Source organism: Phoenix dactylifera, chromosome 13 (genome assembly GCF_009389715.1).
Source record: "Phoenix dactylifera cultivar Barhee BC4 chromosome 13, palm_55x_up_171113_PBpolish2nd_filt_p, whole genome shotgun sequence".
NCBI classification, from domain to species: Eukaryota; Viridiplantae; Streptophyta; class Magnoliopsida; order Arecales; family Arecaceae; genus Phoenix; species Phoenix dactylifera.
In genome coordinates, this window is record NC_052404.1 from 5,381,480 (window position 1) to 5,404,270 (window position 22,791).

The window sequence follows — 22,791 nt, forward strand, 5'->3', positions numbered from 1 at the left end:
TTTTCCGATTCTATTGGGTGTATTCATATCCGTGATGTATGAAATGGCCATTAAAGTTAAAAAAAAATGTAAAAACTACTTTTTCGGAGATCGGTTTGCGAGTTAAAATATTTTAGTGAGGAAAAAATTCTTCGCACCAACGAAACAAGTAAGGATTGCAGAATTTATTCCATCTCGGTTGGCAAATTATAACCTGCCACTCTAAACCTCATCCAGTTCAAACGGTAAAACAAAGAGGAGATAAAGAAGACATAAATGCAAAGAGGATTCGTGCTTCCACCACGTATATATCTTTAAATAATATAACTCCGTGAACATTGGGGGCTTTCACGACCTTAGGAATATTATCCTCATCAAGAGAAGTAAATAATTAGGATTCCCATTCACACGACAAAAGCAAAGAAAACGGAACCCTCCAGATGGATGGGCTCGTTTCAAAAGGCTAGCAAAATCAGAACGCCATGCATGCATGCATCCAAGCTGGTGCACGAAGTCAGAAATCTTTTACAAACTATATATATAATAAGCTTGCCCATCCTTCATTCGTTCCAAGTCTCAACACATGAGATGCATGCAAGCCACAATATTGGTGCCAATGATTTTCCCATCGTAACAATTATTATTATTATTATTATTTTTACTATCCATGCAGTGAATTTGATAAATCCACTTTCATTCTGAAAGTTGTACAAAGTTGTACTTCTCTTCTCTCTCTCCATTCGACTCTTTAAAATTTCATAATAAATCTAATAACTCCAGCTACAAAACTAAAATCTAGACGCACATCATCATCATCATCATCATTATTATTATTATTATTATTATTAATTATTTTGGTTCTTCATAAGCATAAGGTTTGTCCATGGCAGATTAAACCTCACGGTTGGCTGCTATTCCATTAACATGACCAGTCTCAGTCTCACACTTCACATCCTTAACCACGTTCTTGGGTCCTTCTCCATTGGCACCAGCTTCACTCCCGTTTTCATCCGCGTTCTTGCGATCGGTGGCTCCATCGTCACCAGCCACATGCTTAACCTCGCAATTCTCATCCTTGTACTTCCCTGCGGTTCCATGTTTATCGGCAACCTCACCGTTATCCTGCTTGTTATCGTCGGCGGTTCCTTCTTCACCAGCCATATGCTTAACCCCACCGGCCCCGGTCAGAAATCTTCGCACGATCTCCGTGCTGGGACTCTCCACCACCTTCTCCCATGCCTCGGCCTCCCCCTCCTGGCCTCGCTTCAGAAAGAACTCGCCGGCGTCGATGCGGTGCAGGTCCCAACCAGGGAGGGTGCAGAAGCGGTGGATCTTCTGCAGCTGAATGCAGGTCAGCTTGCATGTATTGGCCTTGATCTCATCCACCGCCGCCTCCAAAATCCTGGCCCGGGTTTCCTCGTCCGCCGATGCCTCCATGCGGAAGTAATGGTCCATCTCGGGCACCCCGATCGACCTCCGGATACCGCGGGAGTAGTCCGCATTGGCGTGGAACAAGCTTCGCGCCTCCTCCACCAGCCCCTTCTCCGCCATCCTATCCACCCGTGCCGACACGAAGGAGTGGAGGAGCGGCAGCGCCGCGTCCACCCACAGGAACAAGCACTGGTACCGGGACCGGAACTCGCCGCCCTCGCCGTCGACCAGCCCTTCAATGTACGAGTTGGAGCCGCCGGCGACGATGGGGACGCGACCGCGCCCGAGGATGGAGTCGATGGCATGCACGGCCTCGCGGCGGAAATCTAACGCGGTGAAGTCGGCATCCGGGTGGACGACACCTAGCAAGTGATGGGGGATGCCGGCGGACTCCTCCTTGGTCACCTTATTGGTGATCACGTCGAGGCCGCCGTACACTTGCATCTTGTCGGAGTTGATTATTTCGCCGTCGAATTGGGTGGCGAGGGCGATGGCCAGCTTGGATTTTCCGGAGCCGGTCGCTCCCAAGACGAACACGACCTTGTTGTCCTTTCGGCTGGGGAGGCCGCAGGGTGTCTCCATGGAGAAGGGCCTCGAAGCTGGCCGGAAGCTCGAAGGGGGTTGCGGTTGCCGGCTACCTCGGAGAGTAAAGCTGATTAAGATATAGAAGGAATACCATTAGTTAAAAAAGGAACTGATTTAGGACAAAGGATGGAAAAAAAAAGGTACTGTCGGTTGGATATTAATAATAAGATAGAGCCTTTCAATCTCTGGTGGGATATCTGGCTGTGCCTTCTGATATGCAAGGAAACAAAGTTTGTTAGCTCTGGATGTTTGTTGGGCTCAGATGCTTGGGCCATTAAATCACTCTTAATGTTGTGGTGAGAAGTAGAATTGGATAATTGGACAAACTCACTAATGGCTTTGTATTCAATTCTTGACCGTCTCTAAAATGGCTGAGTACAAAGATTTATATAGATATAATATGACACTTCAAATGCCTTCTACATAAATGCATGGATTGCTATAACCCACGAGATACAGTACAGGAGTCTAAAGGATATGGGAACTCCAAGGATCTTCATGGCTATTCACTTCAATAGATAACTCATGTCCTTGCTTGCCATAATACTTAGGCTACCGACTTGCTGACACTTTGACTATGCTACATAGGATGCTCTGCAGTGGGATGCAATGTAGGTTGGCTCAACTGAGACTACTAATAAATTTGGTTTGATATGTAACAAAATCATGGTCGGAGGTTGTATCCTTTGCGCAAATTAATCAAAGACCGTGCATTACTCATATCTCAAAGCACTTTAAACTTTATCTTTCATCCACCTAAACAGGCTTCAAAGGAATGATGGTTTCGTGCGAAGGAAGGTAATTTTTTTTTTTTGGTGCAAAAGATACAACCCTTGTCCCAAAGTCGTGGGTGTGACACAACCAAACAAGAAGTCTCATATTTAGATATTCTCTAGTTTACTAATTTTGCCTATGAATTTAGGGATTCCGATATAATGGTGAACAATGTCATGGAAATTATGTTCCTAAGGAGGCTTGCAACTCTTTTTCTCTAATAAAAAAATAAAAAAATAGCAATAACAATTGTAGTGACAATAAAAATCTATACTTCTAAAAACAAATAGCAAAAGTTTCAGTTGATCATACCTCCAAAAATAACTGAAATATTCTCAAATAAATTTACGATTTAAAACATATAAATAATAGATGTTGTCATTTCTTTAATAATCGTGCCTCTCTCTTTCTAGCCATTTCTCTTCCTTTGGTAGTTTCTCCTAACAATATAATTAGCTCATTCTTTGGCAATCAAAGGATTGGCAGACCGGCGGGACTCGATGGATGCTGATTTCGCTGGAAGGGAAGAACAGGATATGAGGGCTGGGGTTTTGGGCAGGAAATGTTGCTATGCTTAACAAATCGATCCATCAAAGGAGGTGTCAAAAACGAGGGAGGCGTTGGAGGAGAAGGAGTCATCATCGTGCAACTTGTCAATTGAGCAGAACAACACTCAGTGAATGCATTGGAATCAGATAGGAAGGAATTGAGGGAGATGGAGGTGCAGAGAAGGTGTTAGAGGAATCTCTTATGTCTAGGATCTTTTGAGTTCTTTTTGTTCTCTCACATTTCCCAATTGAATTTTGACTTTTGTTTTAAATATTTAGTAATGAATTTGCTTGTTTTCCTTTCTTTATGCTCCATGTTTCACTTTTGATCATCCAACTCATCCTCAAGCTCACTCTTAGTTATTTTTGTCACAACCTAGGACCTCATTCAAAATGGCTAGCCGAAAGGTATTATTTATATTCCTTGATCCTATATAAGTACCTAAGTTCTACCCAGCGAATAACCGATGTGGGACTAAACACACGCCAGCATGAGTCCTCACATACTCCTCCAATTTAAGACTTGACGTCCTGTCGGACTAAGGGTTCAAATCTATTCAAATCTAATCATAAGCACCACGATCAGCCTGTAGCTAGTCTGAATGGATTTGTGCTGCAGTGTCCCCTAGTCCACATAAGTTATAGGTCGGGTCCGCTCTGATACCATTTGTCACAATTTAAAACCTCACCCAAAATGGCTAGCCGAAAAGTATTATTTATATTTCTTGATCCTGTATAAGTATGCAAGATCTATCCAATGAATAACCGATGTGGAACTAAACACACGCCTACATGAGTCCTCACACTTGGCCAAATTCTAAAGAAGAAAAAAGTTTATTGCTTATATATTTAGCACCCATGCAAAATATATATCTAGATATCCGCAATTGTGCTGCCAAATCCTTATCTAATTCTTGACATTGAAACCCTTTCTTATGATAGAATGCTAAAATATTCATACTACCAGAGTAAATTGACCGGTCAATGATACTTGTGTCAAAAAAATTATACTGATGCCATAATAACACTAACGAGATGGACACAAGGAAAAATAAGTTTGATACTTTTGCTAAAATAGTCTAGATACTTTAGACTATATTGCTCAGTAGTAAAATACGTGAGATTTTGGAAAAATTATACTGATGCCATAATAACACTAATGAGATTTTGGAAGTGTTGGCACTCCAAAATTCCCAAACAAATTGGGAACATATTGTTGCATTGAGAAAGGTTAGAGGAATCGAAGTACATGACAAATGAAATGAAGGTGCAGTTGTTTCATGGTTATGGCCAGGTTGGTTCGCGATCAAGGTTTGAAAACTTAAATTTCAGTATGTTGGCCAGGCTGCTTTTTTTTTTTTTTTTTTTTTTTTTTGCAATTTCTGCATTTTGATGTTTCAATTGAAAAGTGATGAAAATATCCAAAAAAATAAAATAAAAAACCAAAAATTTGCTGAAAATTTAGTCACTTGGAAAATATCTCCACCATCTATCATTTGTATATTGCACTGTTTTGGAACCCTAGAATGCACAGTATTCATAGTTCCGTATCGAAATGAACAAGAATGACAAAGTACTTCGAAAAAGAAATAACAGAGATTTGTGGTCCACAATAGTGTAATGCAGTACACTGTTCTATTGTTCTGCTTGCTATTTCAACTTGACAAATTTCTGTCTGAGATTTGGAGAGCAATCCAAGATTCATGAACATGTCTAGGATATCCATGTGCTAGTGCTGAACTTCTTGGAAATATCCAAATGTACTATTGACACCTCTTTATATTCTGAATTTGTTTGTATGACTGACAATTGCTTCTTTGCATCGTGTATTCCCAAGATACATATGAAAGAGTTACCAATTTTCCAATCTCGACTTGCAATGTGCTTCAACATTGAGATGAAAATATTTTTTCATCTTACTTGTAGATTCATCTCTTCAGAGCTTTATCTTAAATTATTTTTTTGTAGATTTGCAGTGCAGGGTACTTGGACTTATCTGAATCTTTAGTAGCACTTATAAAATTCATATCATTTGTTCTTGATATAGGTAGTGTGGCTGACATATTTCATATGCTTATTTTCCTGTCATCACGCATACATTATATATACATGCAGACATACATGTGTTTATGCATAAATACCTACATGCGTTCATATATTGATAATCATTATGCTTCCAGCAGAGCAACTCACAAAATTGCTCCTATCAGCAAGTGACAAATTTACACCCCAGGTATTTTCTTTATAATTCTACATGCATCCGGGTATTTTTGTGACATTGAATTGCACCAAATGAATGTAAACTATAACCAAATGACAAACCCTATGGATGCAAACTAACTAGTGCAATACATGAAGATAAATTTCTCATTTGCCGGTGGGAGCAACTTTTGGAGTTGCTCCTGTAAGAGCATTATTACAGTACCTTGTAGGAATATGCACCATTTGCCTTTCTAGATAGAATTATTGTTTTAACTTTAGCGGAAGGAATCTTCCACTTAAGGTGGTGCACCTTCTTGGTGATTTTCTCATAACTAACCAATATGGGGCTAAACACATGCCCACACGGGTCCTCACATACTCCCCCCGTTCAAGCTATGTCGTCTTCGTTAGGCTGCGGGTTTAAATCTATTTAAATCTAATTACAAGTACCATGATAGGCCCGCGGTCAGCCTTAATGAACTCGTGCTGCAGTGTCGCCTAGTCTACATAGGCTATGGGCCGAATTTGCTCTGATACTATTTGTAACAATCCAAGACCTCATCTAAAAAGGCTAGCCGGAAGGTATTATTAATTTGGATTCCTTGATCCTGTACAAGTACCCAAGTTCTATTCAGCGAATAACTGATATGAGGCTAAACACACACCCGCACGGGTCCTCATAGTAGCTTTCATAGATTACAACCGGTCAAATGAAGGTTGGAGATTATGACCCTGGGTTGGTCAGTTTTAATCTACTTCAACCTTACTGCTGTTTCAGTTGGTGACTGTATTAGTGTGAGGTAACAAAAGGAAACAGAATTTAAGAATGGAAAGGAGGATAAGTTCATGATGCATCCACATATATTTCTTTTTCTACTCCAAGTTTATGTATTTACAGGCTGCTAATATTTAGTGGCATCAGAAATGAATTGACTGTATCTTTCTGTGTACTTTAAGAGTTTAGATTGTTTTAGCTGCATTTTATCTTTTAACTGACATTTGCAGCTAATAAAAGGTTGATCTGATAAAATGACATTCTTCTTTTTCCAGAAATTCCTGTGGTTATTGATCTACGTCTTGTGCTGATATTTGCAGGGAGGAGTTTGATGAGGAGAAAGAACCTGATGGGTTGGTCTTGGCTGGATGGAAAGCTCCTAACCAGAAAAACTCTCGGGTTGTAAGCAATGGCGAGAGTACATCGACTGCACATCCAGCTGTCACAGAAATGGCAGAGAAATCTGATGAGGTTGGGATAGCTCCAGCAAAACCTGGGACAAAGACAAAACTATATCTGAAATGTCAGAAATAATAGACAATGTTCATGATCCTGCATCTTCTGTCCAGTTAAACTCACAAAGGGATCATCCCCCTTTCAAGTTAAAGCTGCATGGAAACCAAGTTATGCTCCTGTGAATTGTGATGGAGGTTGGTCATCACTTGGACTCACTACTGGAATGATAGCAAGCATTAAACACCTAGCTAACAAGGGCAAAAAAATTGTGAATGGTAATGCAGACCTGACATCCATGTCACGCGAAGAGAATGAACACTCACACTGCCTTACAAATTTCGCAAGCATTACATAAGAACACGAACAAAGTTCGTCGTATGGTAGACCAGTGGTGGAGATAAAGCTATCATACAAGCAATGCTTAATTACAGAGTATCTTGGAGGTTTCTAATCGCTATGTAAAGTTGAATAAAAATCTTCGATGGAAATCATCGGAAATCGAAACTTGGAAGTTGCAATCTGTATAAAAGTAAATGGAGTTGGTTTAAAACACATTACGATATCAATATTGTCATCTCACCTCTTCGATGAACCTAGAAAATCAACAATGACACTAAAGAAAGACCATGATTAAGCATAGAATTTAAAAAGTCACTAATTTATCATGCCAATTTCAATATGGTAATGAAATGACTAGGGGTGGCAATGATCAGGTTTGGGTTGGCTTTGGCTTATCGTTACCAAACACAAATCATGTGTCGGATCTGAACCCAATTTACAATCCTATACCCCATCCTGGACTTTGGTCAGGTTTTGGTTACTATCAGATTTTTGTTGGGGTGTTTCCAGGAATGAGACTTGGCAAAATTGCAAGCACCAAGAGCTGAGGGCAGAACCTGACACTCACCGGCATTACTGAACTTTATCCTCATGCATGCTGCACAGGCACTCATCAGCATCACTTGTCACGGTCTCCATTATGAGAAAAGGAAACAAAAATTCTTGGATGTCTTGGAAGGAAAGAGAGTAGAGTTGTCTCAGTTGAGATGACTATATGAGGAGAAATAGAAGTTAAGACATGCATCATATAATTAATTATACATGATAATAATTGAGCTGGCTAATGGATCTCGGGTATGGATCAGCTAATAGCCAAGCCAGACCCAACAAGGTATCAGATTTGGTTTCAGGAACCCAAACCTGCAATGGTAGATCATTGAGCTCATTTCTCGTACCCAAACCTGGAATTTTTGAGTGGATTCAGGTCAGGCCAACAGCCTCCATTGCCACCCACAGATGACATCATCCTAATGACTGCAGGTCAAAAGTATTCAAAAGGCTAAAAAAAGACGAGCCCACAAAACAAAACGAGGCAACATTAATCATTTACAATAAAAAAGACGAGCCTAAAAATGATCTAATGTGACAGAGAAATGGAAGTTCCAGAAGACTCCAGTTTTGAAATAAATGCAAATGGTATAGAGAAAAGGAAAGAATCCTGGCAACGCAAATGATGTATAATCCAGACAGAATCCAGCTTGAAGGTTATAAACTTTGCACATCAAATTGAAATTTAAAATTCAGAGACCATTCATTCATCTTGAAAGTGAAGTTTTGTTTAAATTAGGGTTGCAAATGGATCGAATCGACCTGCGACCTGACTCGTATAAGACCTGAACCGACCCGAATTTTAGGACCCGGGGGGTTGGGTCGGATCCTAAATTCGAACATGTTCTATTTTCGGGTCGGGTCGGGTCCACCCAATCTCGAACCGGACCCGGACCCGACCGACCCATTTTTTTGGGTCAATTTTTTTCAGAGAATGTTGAATTTGAACATGTGAATATAGCTTATCTCATAAAATATCTATTTTTTTTAAAAAAAATTAGGGCAATAATTGCTTGATGTTATTTACTATTATATAGTGGAACTTTGAATATAAAAATACATAGATCCGGACTCGGAACAGACCCGGACCTGGCCCGACCCGATCTGAATGACCCGTCGGGTCAAAAATTTGTAGACATGGACCCGACCCGACCTGACCCGATTTCAACTAGGTCGGGTCTGGATTCAAAATTAGGACCAAAATAAGAAATCAGGTCGGATCGGGGTCACTCAGGACCCGACCCGACCCGACCCATTTAATACCCTAGTTTAAATAGAACATACTACGTCTATAGAATAAAAGTTATTTTTAAAATATAAGCAGACCTCCTTCTCATGTTTCTGCGCTTGAGAGGACCCTTGCTAAATGCCCAATCAACATAAATGGTTTGTGTGAGAAGCTCAGTTCCATTCAATGCTGTAATTGCATCTTGTGCTTCCTTGAAGTTCTCATATTCAATTAGAGCATAACCCTGAATGTGATGCAGGACGGGTTCCTTCAATGGAACATGGCCATGGAACAGGGGAACAGGGAGAAGAAATTGCAGCCGTGAAGATTTGAAGCCTCTTCTCCGTGGTGTATTTGGATCAATCCCATTCAAGGAGAGATCAATCCCATGCTCAAAGAGAGTTGAATCAGATTAGTTTGCTTCTAGATTTTGGTTTTATCAAGCCGGTTTAGAGTCTTTATTTGTTGCTGAATTAGTTGATGTTTGGTTCCAAATTAAGTTGGGATTAAGAGTCCTTGTTCATTTAGGATTTGCTTTGTGTTGGGTCCCATTGTTTAGGTTTAGGGTGAGTTTGTAATCCTATAAAAGGATTGCTAGAAGAGCCGTGCTCTTCTTCTTGTTATTTGGATGTTTTTCATCCGCCATTAAGAAAGGAATGAAAGCTCTATTTCTTGGAGCATTTGAATCCCCTGTTTTTCAAATCCTTTGAACCAGGTTCATCGCAAAAGGATTGGTCATCTTCACCACTGTTTCTGCTCTGATTTGAACTAGCAAACAACCACTTTTGGGATTCAAAGCTTAGCCCACAATCTAAGTTTCTATTCCTCAGATTCAGCCGGGCTTGTGAATCCAACTTTCATGCTTCCCCACATCATTTGGTATCAGAGCGGGTCTCTCCTGCTTCGATGGCAAATGACAGCGTAGGCAGCATCCATCCCATCGACGGTGATCATGGGATGCCGGCCCTTTGGGCGGTGGTTCGCAACCTTGAAGACACTGTGCGGAACATTGAGCAGATGCTCAACGAGTTGCGGATCGAAAACATAAGGGAACCCAACTGGAATCGAGTTCAAGCGGGCAAGAACTTCCCTCGTGGCTAACCGGTGCCGGCGCGAGACCCTCCCCATCAGCATAGGCAGCATGTCTACTCAGAGTTGTCCGACGAAGAAGACGAACGATTGGCCTTTGGCGAGTTCAACGGGCTGCAATAAAGGCGCAACCCAAATCCAGCGGGTTATAGGCCCGAAATGATGGATCGGAATCGAGTCACCTCCGATTACCGTTTGAAGGTTGATCTCCCTGTTTTCAGCAGAAATCTCCACATTGAAGGATTCTTGGACTGGGTGGCCAAGGTAGAAAAATTCTTTGATTACATGGAGATCCCAGACCAGAAGAAGGTGAAGCTTGTTACATAGAAGCTAAGTGGTGGAGCATCTGCATGGTGGGAACAATTGCAAAACAATCGTTTGCGACAAGGGAAGACACCAATTACCACTTGGCGCCAAATAAAACAGCATTTGTGTGGTCGCTTCTTCTTGCCCGATTACAAGCAGACATTATATCATCAATATCAAAATTGCTGATAGGGCCCTAGGACTGTGACCGAGTACACGGATGAGTTCAACCATCTCAACGCCTGTAATAATCTGTCGGAGACAGAAAATCAGCAAGTGGCAAGGTACATCGGAGGATTGAAACTGGCGATCCGAGATCATGTAGATCTACATCCGGTGTGGAGTTTATCTGAAGCCACAAGTTTGGCCTTAAAACTCGAGGCACAGGCGGCATGGAAGGCAAATCAGCCCTCGAGTCAGATAGTTTCCTCGGGCTCCCCCATGGCAAGGCAGAAGGCTGTTGATGCGGCAGCCACTTCGGGCCAACTGCCATCAACGTCCATGACCAAAGGTGCTGAAAATTTCAGCAAACAATCGGCGGCCCTGAAAGGTAACAGGAATCCCTAGAAAAGCCAATGCTCATAAAATATTACCGGTATCAGGAGGTTTGGCATCGGTCCAACGAATGTCCGAAGCGGCGATCAGTCAATGTGGTCGAAGCTGGGGAAGAAGAAGGGGTTCCTTATGAGGAGGAGAACAAGAGGAGGAGCAAACCGCTGACGATGACAACGTGGTGACGATGCCTGATCATGGGACTCCAGCTTCTTTTGTAGTTCAGTGAATCCTGTTCGCCCCAAAGAGTGAGGAAGAATCACAGCACCCAAAGAGTGTGCAACATGATCATCGACGGAGGTAGCAGCGAGAATATAGCATCATCAGCATTAGTCCGTGCCATGAAGTTGAAGATGGATAAACACCCATCTCCCTACAAGATCGGGTGGATCAAGAAGGGTGCAGAAACGAGAGTGGACAAGATTTGTAGGGTGCCACTGTTGATCGGCCGGTATTGCAAGGACGAGGTGGTATGGAACATGGTTGACATGGATGCATGCCATGTGCTACTCGGGCGTCCGTGGCAACATGACATAGACGTGATATATAGAGGTTGAGATAATACTTACATATTTTAATGGCAAGGTAAGAAGATTCTACTAGTGCCAATGAATGAAGGATCTACCCCCGAAGCTTCTAAAATAGAGGAAAAGTCTTTTCTCACTATACCGGAGGAGCAATTTGTGAAAGATCTCCAGGAGACTAACGGGGTCATGGGGTTGGTTGACAAAGGAGAGGACACCCCTACCTTGCAACAAGTACCAAAAGTTTCTGGAAAAAGTATTGCGGTAGGAACTTACAGCAAATGGAAGCCAAGAAAGTATGGAGAAGAGTTGTATCCAAATGCCAACTCGCGGTCGAGTTGTTTCCAAGTTGAGGGGATTGATGCAGGATGGGTTCCTTCCACGGAACAGGGCCATGGAACAGGGGAACAGAGAGAAGAAATTGCAGCTGTGAAGATTTGAAGCCTCTTCTCTGTGGCGTGTTTGGATCAATCCCATTCAAGGAGATATCAATCCCACGCTCAAGGAGAGTTGAATCAGATTAGTTTGCTTCTAGATTTTGGTTTGATCATGCCAGTTTAGAGTCTTTGTTTGTTGCTGAATTAGTTGATGTTTGGTTCCGAATTAAGTTGGGGTTAAGAGTCCTTGTTGATTTAGGATTTGCTTTGTGTTGGGTCCCATTGTTTAGGTTTAGGGTGGGTCTGTAATCCTATAAAAGGATTGCTAGAAGAGCCGTGCTCTTCTTCTTGTTATTTGGATGTTTTTCAGCCGCCATTAAGAAAGGAATGAAAGCTCTGTTTCTTGGAGCATTTGAATCTCCTGTTTTTCGAATCCTTTGAACCAGGTTCATCGCAGGAGGATTGGTCATCTTCACCACTATTTCTGCTCTGTTTCGAGCCAGCAAACAGCCACTTTTGGGATTCAAAGCTTAGCCCACGATCTGACTTTCTGTTCCTCAGATTCAACCAGGCTTGTGAATCCAACTTCCATGCTTCCCCCCATCAGAATGAAACATTCAAATCTTAATGCACAAATGGCAGTCAAGGAAAGGCACAGAATTTACAAACATACACATAGGGTGGAAAGGTAAGGCTTTATTATCCACTGTCAGCTTCGACGAGTATGACAATGAAAAATAAGAACCTAAATGACTGGATGTGATCATATACAAAGACTAGAATACCTAAACCAGAAAATCATATAAAAAGGTTCCTATCATACACATCCATTGTTGTTAAATCTTACAATTCATGATCTTGTACGAGATTGACATAAATGATCTGGATCTCAACAATGGACCCGGATTTATTAAGATCATAGGATGCATATAGGAATTTTGGAGTCTGAAATCCCTTAGATCATATGACCCTTAGATCATAGGACCATTTTCTATAATTACTTGTCAATAATCAACAAGTCTTCAGTAGTAAAATTAGCAAGCTTGTTATTGCAGTTCATGTAATTAAAAATTAGAGGCAAATTTTTGTACTTTTACAAGTATATCTTAAAACTGTATCCTTGCTTTTCTAAACATATTCTACCAAAAGTATAATAGAATTTATAGGTAATATATAAATATCTCATAAAACTAGATGTGATGTTTGTTTCATCAGACATGCTATACATAAGCTTATAACAGTGGAGAGTAGACTGTAGACATGTATGTATGTCTTTTTATCTTCCATTCATCTATATGACTCATATTTCATTTTTCTAATTTCTATTATATTTTATAATTTTTCAAAGAAATCAGAGGAAAAAAAAAAAATCTTATACACTCGGATAGATGATCCAATTGATCTAGCAAAACGGATGTATCAATAGTAGTCATAGAGGGACAATAACATTATATCTCTATAGGCATATGTAATTTGCCAGCTCCTTACTGCGCATGGCACTATCACAGCATCAGCTGTGTGGTAATACTTTGGCATGCTGCCATTCTTGCCAAGCATTGACTTGAGACAGCACAGCAAGACATTTTTCTTGCAGTGATAGTGCCCAGCTAGCATTTCTACCAGCATTCAATCCTGAAGAGAAGCTTTGTTTGGTGTTGCTTAAAAAAATCTTGTTCTGACTTTTATAGTCAAAAACTACTTTCTAAATGAAATGTTTCGTAACAGCATTTTGGGAAGTCCAACGAGAAGCATAAGCCAAAAACTGGCCTTTAGGAAAAACTAGAAAAAACTAGATTTTGGTTTCTGCTCTTGCGAGCTTGCTCCTTGTCTTCCAAACATTGTACGCTCATCCCGAAAGATGGTTCTGTAATACGTGATTACCAAACACCAAGTACAAAAATGCAGTTTTTTGTTTAAAACTTGAGAAGTTAAATGAAAGCAACTTTTGAGAATGGCTTTCTAAAGAGCAAAAGCAACACCCAACACACCCCTAATGTTTAGGAAGTCAAGTTTAAACGTTACGTTGATAATAGGGATGATAACTTTGGAGGATAAGGATTACAATCGAAAGAACTAAAAATAAATAGCAGGAATGCAACTAATGATAAATGGCAATGAGGCCCCAACTAAAATTGATGATCAATGTAACAATTGGAATAATTTCACAGCCTGGGTTTATCATGCAGAAGAATAAAAAGATAATTTAATACAAGTAAAGGCCCACATATTGGGCTCGGGCCGGACTATGAGCAAGGACGCCGGGCCAACACATGAAAAATTGGGAGGGAGACTCCCAATTATACATGGGCATCGGGCCGTGCCGGGCCGGGCCGGCTCGGCCCAAGCCCACCGGGCCACAGAATAAACGGGCCGTGCCGGGCACGGCCCGCTTAGCCTAAAACCTAAGCCCGGCCCGGCCCTAGGCCCGTGGGGTGGCGGGCCGTGCCCGTCACGGCACGAGATGGGCCGTGCCATCACGGGCTGCCAGACGGGCTGTGCCAGGCACGGCTCGTAACGGGTCCAAACGGGAAGAAAAAATCTGCCCGTTACGGGCCGTGCCTGGCACGGCCCGTCTGGCAGGGGGAAGAAAATAGCCGTTTCCAAACGGCTATTTTTTATTTTTTTCCCAAAATACCCCTCCCAACAGTCCAAAAACGGCTAATTTGAGGGGTATTTTGGGAAAAAAAAATGGAGTCCTATAAATACCCCTTTCCTCTCTCATTCTCACCATACCAAACTAACTATTCTCTCCTTCTCTACTACTACTATTTCTCTCTTCTAAAGTGCTCTTCCAGCAATTTAATTTTTAGTTTGCATTTAGCAAGTGTTCAAGTGCTACATAAGAGGAGGTTCTTGTTGAGAAGAGAAGGTCACTCCTATTGAGAGCACAAGAAGAAGCTCAGAAATCTCGGCTCTACCTCTGCCCTCTGATCCTCTACTCAATTCCTTCTTGTGGTTAGTTTTTATTTTTTGCATTCATCAATTTAGATATGTCATCTTTTGAGGAAAATCATTTTGGCATTCCTCCTGTTTCTGAGGGAGAAGAAACTAATCCTCAACCCCATATTCCTAGTTCCTCTAGAACTAGTGAACCGAGTGAAAATCAAACCTCTTCTCGTAAGAGGACTAGTGCTGTATGGAATGAATTTGATAGAATTATGGTTGATGGAGTCTGGAAAGCAAAATGTAAAAAATGTGCCAAACTTTATAGTTGTAGTAGTAGTGGGGGAACAGGCCATTTAAAAAGACATCAAGAGAGTCATAGAATACATGATTCTCATGCTCAAAGTACCCTTAATATACAAGGGGGATCACTTGTAGGTAATTTTGCATATAATCATGAAAATCAAAGAAAAGCACTTGTAAAATGGATAGTTAAGGATGAATTACCTTTTAGTTTATGTGAATCTTTTAATTTTGAAGAATATGTTCAATTAAACCTACAACCTGCTTACAAAAGAACTAGTAGGCGTACATTTAGAAGAGTAGCTATGACTAACTTTTTAGCAATGAGATAAAGTTTAATTGAAACACTCTCTACTTTATATGTAAAAATTTCATTGACTTCTGATATTTAGTCAGCATCTGTAGGTAGTAATTATTTTATTGCCATTACTGCTCATTATATTGATAATGATTGGCAATTAAATAAACGTATTCTTGCTTTTCGTGCTTTTGATTTTCCACATTCTGGGCAACAAATTTCAAATGCCATTTATCAAACTGCATGTTCATATAATATTAATGATAAAATTATGTCTATTACTTTTGATAATGCATCTAATAATAATTCTGCTGTTACATTATTAAAGGACTCATTGCATCCCATGTTAAATGGAAATTTATTGCATATTAGATGTGCATGTCATATCTTAAATCTTTCTGTTCAAGCTGGCATGGGCATGATTCAAGATGTGATTTCAAAAATTAGAAATGCAGTTTCTTTTATTCATGCTTCAAGATCAAGACTTCAAGAATTTAAGAAACTATGTATAAATCATGGTAAACGTTTTAAAAAATTTAAACTTGATGTAATTACTCGTTGGAACTCAACATATAGCATGATACATGATGCATACCCATATAAAAACTTATTAAGTGCATATATTAATGATCGTGAATTAGGCTTTACATTGACTGAAACTGATTGGAATAAAAAAAAAAATTTGGAAGATTTTTTGCTTAGTTTTTATAATGCTACTAATGTTCTTTCTGGTATTTATTATCCAACTTCATGTTCATTTTTACAACAAGCATATATAATTAGTCAAAAATTTGCAGAACGTAGATTTGATGATGTTTTAATGCCTATTATTGAACAAATGGAATCTAAATGGAATGAGTATTGGGACAAGATATGTCCTATGCATAACTTAGCTGCTGTATTTGATCCAAGAGTTAAATAGAATGGCGTGCTAATTTTACTTGATGCATACTGTGAAAATATGATTCAAGATCCTGAACCTGCTAAAATTAAGGTAAAACAACTTCTTTATGATATTTATGCTATATATGATGAAAAAATTCGTGGATCTAGATTCTCCGTACAAAGCTCTATTTCTTCTTCTAGTAGTTCTCGTTCGTCATCTATTTTTTCATTCATTGCACAGAGAAAACACACACATGCTTCAAGTTCATCTTCATCTTCTTCATCTTTAAGTAGTGAACTAGAATTTTATTTACGAAATGATCTTCAGTCTGCATATGATGAAAATCAAATAAAGAGTCTAGATGTATTATCTTGGTGGGAGAGTGTTAAAAATCAATATCCTGTTATGTCTGCAATTGCACGCGATATTTTAGCTCTGCCGATGTCCACAGTAGCATCGGAATCCGCTTTTAGTGCAGATCGGCGTGTTCTTGACGAAAAGAGAAGTAGGATGACTGGCGAAACGGTTGAGATGCTTCTCTGCTTCAAAGATTGGTTGGATGCTGAGGCGAGACTTCAAGATAAAGGTGGATATAATACAACATCCTCTGATGATGATGATACAAACACTACTGAATAGTGAATACTGAATCAATGATGATTAGTAAGATTTCTTAATTTTTTATAATTGTACATTTTTATTTTTTTAATTGTTAAAGTGAGTCATCTCTATTTTTTCTCCTTTCTTATTGTATTCTGGACGTCAGACCAAGGTCCAAAGTCCAAACCTCCCTTCATGTACCATTTTGATTTAAATTAATAAACTGGTAGGGGTCTATGCCAAACCCCCCACCATTAAGGTGGCTTTATATTAATAAATTCTTAGTTTTCAATATTTATTAATTTATTAAAAAAAATTTATTTCTATTTATTTTAAGGGGGACGGGCCGTGCCTGGCCCGGCCCAGGTCCGGTTCTGGCCCTTATGGGCCGTTCCGGGCTGGCTCGCGGGCCGTGCCGGGCCCAGGCCCTTATGGGCCGTGCCGTGCTTGGCCCGCGGGCCGTGCCGTGCTTGGCCCGCGGGCCGTGCCAGCCTAGGCCCTTATGGGCCGTGCCGGGCTCGGCCCGCGGGCCAGAAAGTGGTAACCCAGCCCGGCCCCCTTTTATGGGCCGTGCTAGGCACGACCCGTTACTGTAGCAAGCGGGCCGGGCCGGGCCGTGCCAGGCCATGGGCGGCCCGGCCCAGTGCCCATCTCTATTCCCAATTGGAGTCTTTTCCCTCCCCTGTTCAAACCCATCTATTCCTCCTCCCCAAATCCACCGGAAGGAAAAAAAAAAAAAGAAGAGGGAAACGGGGGATCAAATCCTACCTTATTTGAATCATTTTACATCTATAAGAAGATTTCTTCCCCTCTTCCTAGGGCATCAACCGAGAGGCCTTCAAAAAAAAAAAGGAGATCCGTGAGAAGCTTAAATTGTTCGTCGTCGGGCTTGCCGGAGAAGCTCGCCGGAGACGAGGTGAGCACCCTCTCCTCCTTCTGCTTTGTCTTTGGGCCACTATTTCTTTGAGAATACGGCCGGTAAGCCATCGGATTGAGGGGAACCGAGCCTCCTCTCGGTGGTTTAGTCCCTTTTTCCGTTCGGCTGGCCGTCGCTAGGCATGGCGCACCACCGACACCGCCACGGGCCGATGACCATGGGGCGTCGCCGGCCGTGGGCCGCCTGCTGCCTAGCACCTTTCCCCTTTCCATCGGGAAGAATGAAGAAGAGAGAGAAAGAAAGGGAGTTTATTTGGGTCTTCTCTTCCCTTTCCCTTTTCTCTTATTGTATATTTTTTCTCCTCTCTCTAGTTGGGGTTCTCTCCTTAAACTTGGATCCGAAGATATCGTTGTTTTAAAGTTTTGAGTTGTCATCTATCTTGAATAATTTTTAATGATGACTTGGTTCTATAGGAGAACAATCTATGGGACGAAAGGACATTGAGCGGAGTTCTGTGCATCCCAGTTCCTAGATCGCCGTGAGGGCGGGTGAAAATTTTATTTGAGTTTTTTAACAAAGGATAAAAATTCTTATATACCAATCCTGCATGATATAAATATTTTTGCACCATATGTATGATATGCTATGATCCAGACAAAGCAAAAATAATTTTATATTAAATTGTATTTCGATCGTGTTAACTTATGCTTGGTATTATGATGGATGCAGAGTTATTTATTAGTTAGATAGTTTACTTTGATATTGTTGAACATTGAAAGTTTTTGTAATTGAACCAATTTGATTTTCTAGATATGTTAATTTTGTCTTTTTAAATTTAATTAATTATGGATTTATTGGATTTTTGTTCATCATAGGCCTTGCATAATCTTTAGGGCACTGCTCTAGGGCTCATGCGGCCGGTTGTGTACCAAACCCAGGTGCCGGGTTCGGGGCGTGACAGCATGGTATCAGAGCCTAAGGTTTAAGTATCATAGGGTTTAGGTTTCGGTGAGTGTGAGTGGGAAATTATGATACAAAAATTATCAGAGCCTAGATTTATGATCACTTGGGATTGTGACAGGAAGGATATTAGAACTTAAGGTGACCATTAGGGACTGTGGCCTAAGTGGCATCAGAGTTTGAGGTTTAATATCATTGGCGATAGTGACAAAATTAGAACTAAAGCATAAGTTTAAGATGACTAGGATTTGCGACAGAAATGTATCATAGCTTAAGGTTATGATCACTTGGCATGGGATAAAATATAAGTATTGGGTTTGATATTTGACAAGTACGGAAGGGTTGGATACATTGTCTTTGATCATGATAAGAGAGGTTAGACCTAAGGCAAGTATAGGAAGGTTAACCTGAAGAAAAAATATCCCGCAAAATCCGATAAAATCGGATGCCAGGTCAGAAAATCAGTTTTAAAATTTTATCTATTTATTTATAACAGGTATAAATAAATAACATAACTATATTATGTTTACCATACCTCGATCCCGCAGCGGAAGATGGTCAAGGTACTCAGGAACAGAATTTGGTACAGGGCCAAGTGCTGGATCAGATACTGGATCAGATGCTAGATCTGGTACTGGATCGGGAACTGGATCTGGAACTGGATCTGGTGCCGGATCTGGTACTGATGGATCTGGTGCTATGCGAGGCCCGGATGTATGGACCCTCTACTTCACACGCACGCCAAGAAATGCAGGAAGGTAGGATGATGTCTGTATAGTGCAAAAACCCTTTTGCAAATAAACCCCTGGAAGAAAAGAATTTCAAAAATTCCTTCTTCCCTTTTTCTTTTTCTTTCTTTTCCTCTTTCTTCCCGTTTCCTTTTCCTCTCTTTTCAAGCTACTCAAAAGATCATGAATCTCCCCTCTCCCCAGATAAAATCTCTAGCAAAGAATGAAGAAAAAGCTAGCCTATTTATAGGCAAAGACAAGGCTGAACCAGAGAAGAGAAAACGCCAAAAGGAAAGAGTGAACGCCAAACGTTTCATGATTTTATTGAATTTTTTGAACCGTTTGATTTCAATTAAATCAGTCCTATATTAAAGAGGTTTCAAAACCGAAGAGACACGTCTCTTCGGATCTTCAAATGGTAGCCGAAAGAGGGAAGATCAAGCGGCCTTCGATGTGTTCGGAAGAAGAAGAAGAATGCGGTCCACGGGAGAAAGTTTGCAGAAAATTGGTCCATGGACCGAGGAAGAAACCAGAACGTGTCATTCAAATAGAGGGGCAAACTAGTAAATGGGTTAATTCAAATGGGCTGAATCAAATGGGCTTGGGTCCATTATTGATTCTAAACCAAATTGAAGACCAATTTGAAAGATTTTGGATCCGAAAAAATTCCACATGAATCTGATTCATGTGAACTCCAATTAGTTCAATTTTCAGATCAATCCGAGTCACACTTAGACTAGAATAAATATGGAATAAATTCTAATAAAATCATCATTAAGCCCAATTACATTCATTTGAATCCAATTCAAAAACAAACTCAACAAATGAGTCCAAATCAATTTCAATTACATTAATTGAAACTTGATTAAGCCAGAATACAGACATAATTAAATACACATCCATGAAATTCAGTATGTACCTCATGTTCAGTGCAAGCTGAACATAGACAAAACCAAATTTCAAATGACCCACAATTTAATTCTCAATTAAATTGGATCAAGTCCTTCCTACTTAACTTGACTTATGTGCGTGACTCCGATAGGTTCGAACACTAAGCCGGTAGTACATGAACCACTCCATGCACTAATCGAGGTGACCATCTAGCAATGATACCCGATGTCCGGATAGGTCGAATATGCAAAGCAACATTCAAGAACCCATTCATATGGTTACCGCATAATTCATCCTTTTGACCAACGATGCTCAAGATGACCTAAAGTGAACTGTCACACTTTGGTCCGGTCATCCATATTGTATTTCAATTAATTAAATTCAAGTGATCAATCACTTGGTTTACCCTGGCCAAGGTTTTACTAAATTGAAACACAGCGAAACATCAACTCCTATAATCTGGAGCGGTCAATCCTTTCTTGACTCATACACAGACTTCGCGAGTACTTGACTGCACCCAGCAACTTTTCAATATCTGAATTAGAAATTCAGATCGTTCAGTGCCAAAGTACAGTGAGTTGCTTGCAAGTCACCGTGATAGTCTCAGGTCTAAGGGATACTTATGCCCATATGCTTTGTGAGCTAACTCCTGACAGTGGAGTGCTCAACAGGTGAGTTACTGTTCAGTGACGATGTACTCCTACATCTCACCTATATGCCATACCAGTGTCTCCACACTCCTTGGTTAAGAGGACAACCAACTAAATGGCATACAACGACCTATACTTGACATAGCTATTGTCCAATTAATAGCTTGTCAATCGGTCGCGAACCAATTTAAGGACTAAATGATAAAACCTCCTTTATCCACTAAATTAGTCCTAAGGACTTCATCACAATACACAGGAGTTCCTATTTGAAGATGCAACACTTGTGATGAAAAGAATGCCAGAATAGATTTTATTATTCATTAAATAAAACATATACATTATTCTTACAATAAAAATTGGCTTTGGGACACAATTCCCAACAACTCCCACTTGAACTAAAGCCAATTTGTACAGTATCTAATACCCATCTTCGATTTGTGATAATCGAACTCCTTTACAGAAAGGGCTTTAGTGAATGGGTCAGCTAGGTTCTCCTTTCCATCGATCTTTTGAAGATTGATGTCACCTCGTTCCACGATCTCTCGTACAAGGTGGCAGCGACGCAGAATGTGCTTGGTTCTATGGTGGGACTTTGGCTCCTTTGCTTGTGCAATGGCTCCAGTATTGTCACAATACAAAAGAACTGGACCGTTGATTGAGGGAGCAACACCAAGTTGATTTACAAACTTCTTGATCCAAACAGCTTCCTTTGCCGCATCTGATGCAGCAACATACTCTGCTTCGCATACGGAATCGGCTACTGAATGCTGCTTGGAACTTTTCCAGCAGACTGCTCCTCCATTCAGGGTAAACACAAATCCTGACATACTCTTACTATCATCATGGTCTGACTGAAATGAAAACTAGAGTCTGTAAACCCCACAAGTTTTAAGTCGGATTCTCCATAGATTAACCATTGGTCCTTAGTATTTCTCAAATACTTAAGGATGGTTTTCACCACCTTCCAATGGTTCTCACCCGGATTAGACTGATACCTACTCGCTACTGCTAGTGAGTAAGCAACGTCCGGTCTTGTACATGTCATGGCGTACATGATAGAACCTACTGCAGAAGCATATGGGATTCTACTCATACGCTCTCTTTCTTCGAAAGTTGTCGGACAATCTTCCTTAGAGAGAGAAATTCCTTGGCCTATCGGAAGATAGCCCTTCTTGGAATGCTCCATGTTGAACCGCTTCAACATAGTGTCGATGTACGTGGATTGGGATAATCCAAGCAACCTCTTAGATCTATCTCTATAGATTTTCATCCCTAGGATGTAGGATGCTTCTCCCAGATCCTTCATGGAGAACTGTGATGACAGCCAGAGTTTCACATTTTGTAATGCAGGAATGTCATTCCCAATTAAGAGAATGTCATCCACATACAAGACAAGGAATGTGATCACTGAACCGTTAGCCCACTTGTAAACACAAGGTTCTTCTTCGTTCTTAACGAAGCCATACGTTTTGATAGTTTTATCGAAACGTATGTTCCAACTTCGAGAAGCTTGCTTAAGTCCATAAATGGACTTTTGTAGCTTGCATACTTTGGACTCGTCTGTGGATATGAAACCCTCAGGTTGTATCATATATACCTCTTCTTCCAGCTCTCCATTTAGAAAAGCTGTTTTCACATCCATTTGCCAGATTTCATAATCCATATATGCTGCTATAGCTAGCATGATCCGAATAGATTTTAGCATTGCCACAGGGGAAAAAGTCTCGTCATAATCGATACCATAACGTTGACGATACCCCTTGGCAACCAGACGGGCTTTATAGGTCTCCACCTTTCCATCTGCGCCTCTCTTTCTTTTGAAGATCCATTTGCACCCTATGGGTTTTATCCCTTCGGGTGGATCAACTAGTGTCCATACACTATTGATTTCCATGGACTCCATTTCGGATTTTATGGCATTAAGCCACAACTCAGAGTCAGACCTCTGCATAGCATCCATATAGGTGATCGGATCCTCATTGTTCTCATCGAGCTCAATAG

The 22,791-nt window shown here is 40.7% G+C and overlaps 1 protein-coding gene across 1 annotated transcript; it reads right to left on the bottom strand.

Annotated features, from left to right (window-relative positions):
* Window positions 1–841: 841 nt before the first annotated feature.
* LOC120112961 (adenylate isopentenyltransferase 5, chloroplastic-like) lies at window positions 842–2,031 on the bottom strand. Its single transcript, XM_039133184.1, has one exon. It carries the CDS (start codon window positions 1,990–1,992, stop codon window positions 871–873), a length of 1,122 nt encoding a protein of 373 aa, XP_038989112.1. The 5' UTR covers window positions 1,993–2,031; the 3' UTR covers window positions 842–870.
* Window positions 2,032–22,791: the final 20,760 nt, after the last annotated feature.

Coding starts and splice junctions, on each gene's coding strand:
- LOC120112961 (XM_039133184.1), bottom strand. CDS start 1,992: ATGGAGACACCCTGCGGCCTCCCCAGCCGAAAGGACAACAAGGTCGTG.